The sequence below is a fragment of the Numida meleagris genome, unplaced genomic scaffold (assembly GCF_002078875.1).
Source record: "Numida meleagris isolate 19003 breed g44 Domestic line unplaced genomic scaffold, NumMel1.0 unplaced_Scaffold646, whole genome shotgun sequence".
NCBI classification, from domain to species: domain Eukaryota; kingdom Metazoa; phylum Chordata; class Aves; order Galliformes; family Numididae; genus Numida; species Numida meleagris.
Window position 1 is genome coordinate 1 of NW_018364861.1, and position 1470 is coordinate 1470.

The window sequence follows — 1470 nt, forward strand, 5'->3', positions numbered from 1 at the left end:
CTTTCCCCTTCCCCTGCAGCATTTCCCTCCAGTGCCCTTCCAATTCCCCTTCCCCTTCCCCTCCGCCGTATCCCACCACTCCCATTCCCATTCCCACTCCCCTTTCCGCTTCCCCTGTGCCATCTCCCTCCAGTCCCCTTCCAATTCCCATTCCCCTTGCCCTGAGGCATCTCCCTCCAGTCCCAGTCCCATTCCCATTAGCCCCTTTCCCTGTGCCATCTCCCTCCAGTCCCCTTCCCATTCCCTCTCCCCTTCCCCTGAGGCATCTTCCTGCTCTCCCATTCCAATTCCCATTCCCCTTCCTCCTCCCCTGCAGCATTACCCTCCTATCCCTTTCACATTCCCTTTTCCCTTCCCCTGCAGCATCTCCCTCCAATCCCATTCCAAATCACATTCCCTTTTCCCCTTCCCCTGTGCCATCTCCCTCCAATCCCCTTCCCATTCCCCTTTCCCCTTCCCCTGCACCATATCCCACCACTCACATTCCCATTCCCCTTTCCCCTTCCCCTCTGTCATCTCCCTTCAGTCCGCTTCCCGTTCCCATTCCCCTTCCCCTCTGCCATCTCCCTCCAGTCCCCTTCCCGTTCCCATTCCCCTTCCCCTGAGGCATCTCCCTCCAGTCCCCTTCCCGTTCTCGTTCCCCTTCCCCTGAGGCACCTACCTCCAGTCCCATTCCCATTCCCCTTCTTCCTCTGCACCCTCTGCCACCTGTTGCATTCCCTTTCCCCTTCCCGATGGCATCTCCGTCCACGCACATTCCCGTTCCCCCTTCCCCTTCCCCTGCAGCATCTCCCTCCTGTCCCTTTCCCATTCCCTTTTCCTATTCCCCTGCAGCATCGCCCTCCAGTCCCATTGCAAATCCCATTCCCCTTAGACACTTTCCCTGTGGCATCTCCCTCCAGTCCCCTACAAATTCCCATTCCCCTTCCCCTGAGAAATCTCCCTCCAGTCCCATTCCCATTCCCATTCCCCTGCGCCATATCCCACCACTCCCATTCCAATTCCCCTTTTCCGTTCCCCTGTGCCATCTCCCTCCAGTCCCCTTCCCATTCCCCGTTCCCCTTCCCCTGAGGCATCTCCCCCCAGTCCCATTCCATATCCCATTCCCCTTCCCCTGCAGCATTTCCCTTCCTGTCCCTTTCCCATTCCCTTTTCCCCTCCCTTCGAGCATCTCCCTCCAGTCCCATTCCAAATCCCATTCCCCTTTCCCCTTCCCCTGAGGCATCTCCATCCAGTCCCATTCCAAATCCCATTCCCCTTTCCCCTTCCCCTGAGGCATCTCCATCCAGTCCCATTCCAAATCCCATTCCTATTCCCCTTCCCCTGAAACATCTCCCCCCAGTCCCATTCCATATCCCATTCAACTTTCCCCTTTCCCTGTGGCATCTCCCTCAAATCCCATTCCAAATCCCATTCAACTTTCCCCTTTCCCTGTGGCATCTCCCTCCAATCCCATTCCAAATCCCATTC

At 57.3% G+C, this 1470-nt stretch overlaps 1 protein-coding gene across 1 annotated transcript in view; it reads right to left on the minus strand.

The window, feature by feature from the left end:
* Window positions 1-372: 372 nt before the first annotated feature.
* Window positions 373-1470, minus strand: part of LOC110391933 (protein qua-1-like) — a 4551-nt gene continuing 3453 nt past the window's right edge. The window contains exon 2 of the mRNA XM_021383892.1: window positions 373-1004. Within this exon, the coding sequence (XP_021239567.1) occupies window positions 513-1004 (492 nt within the window). The 3' untranslated portion in view covers window positions 373-512. The remainder of the gene's footprint in view (window positions 1005-1470) is intronic.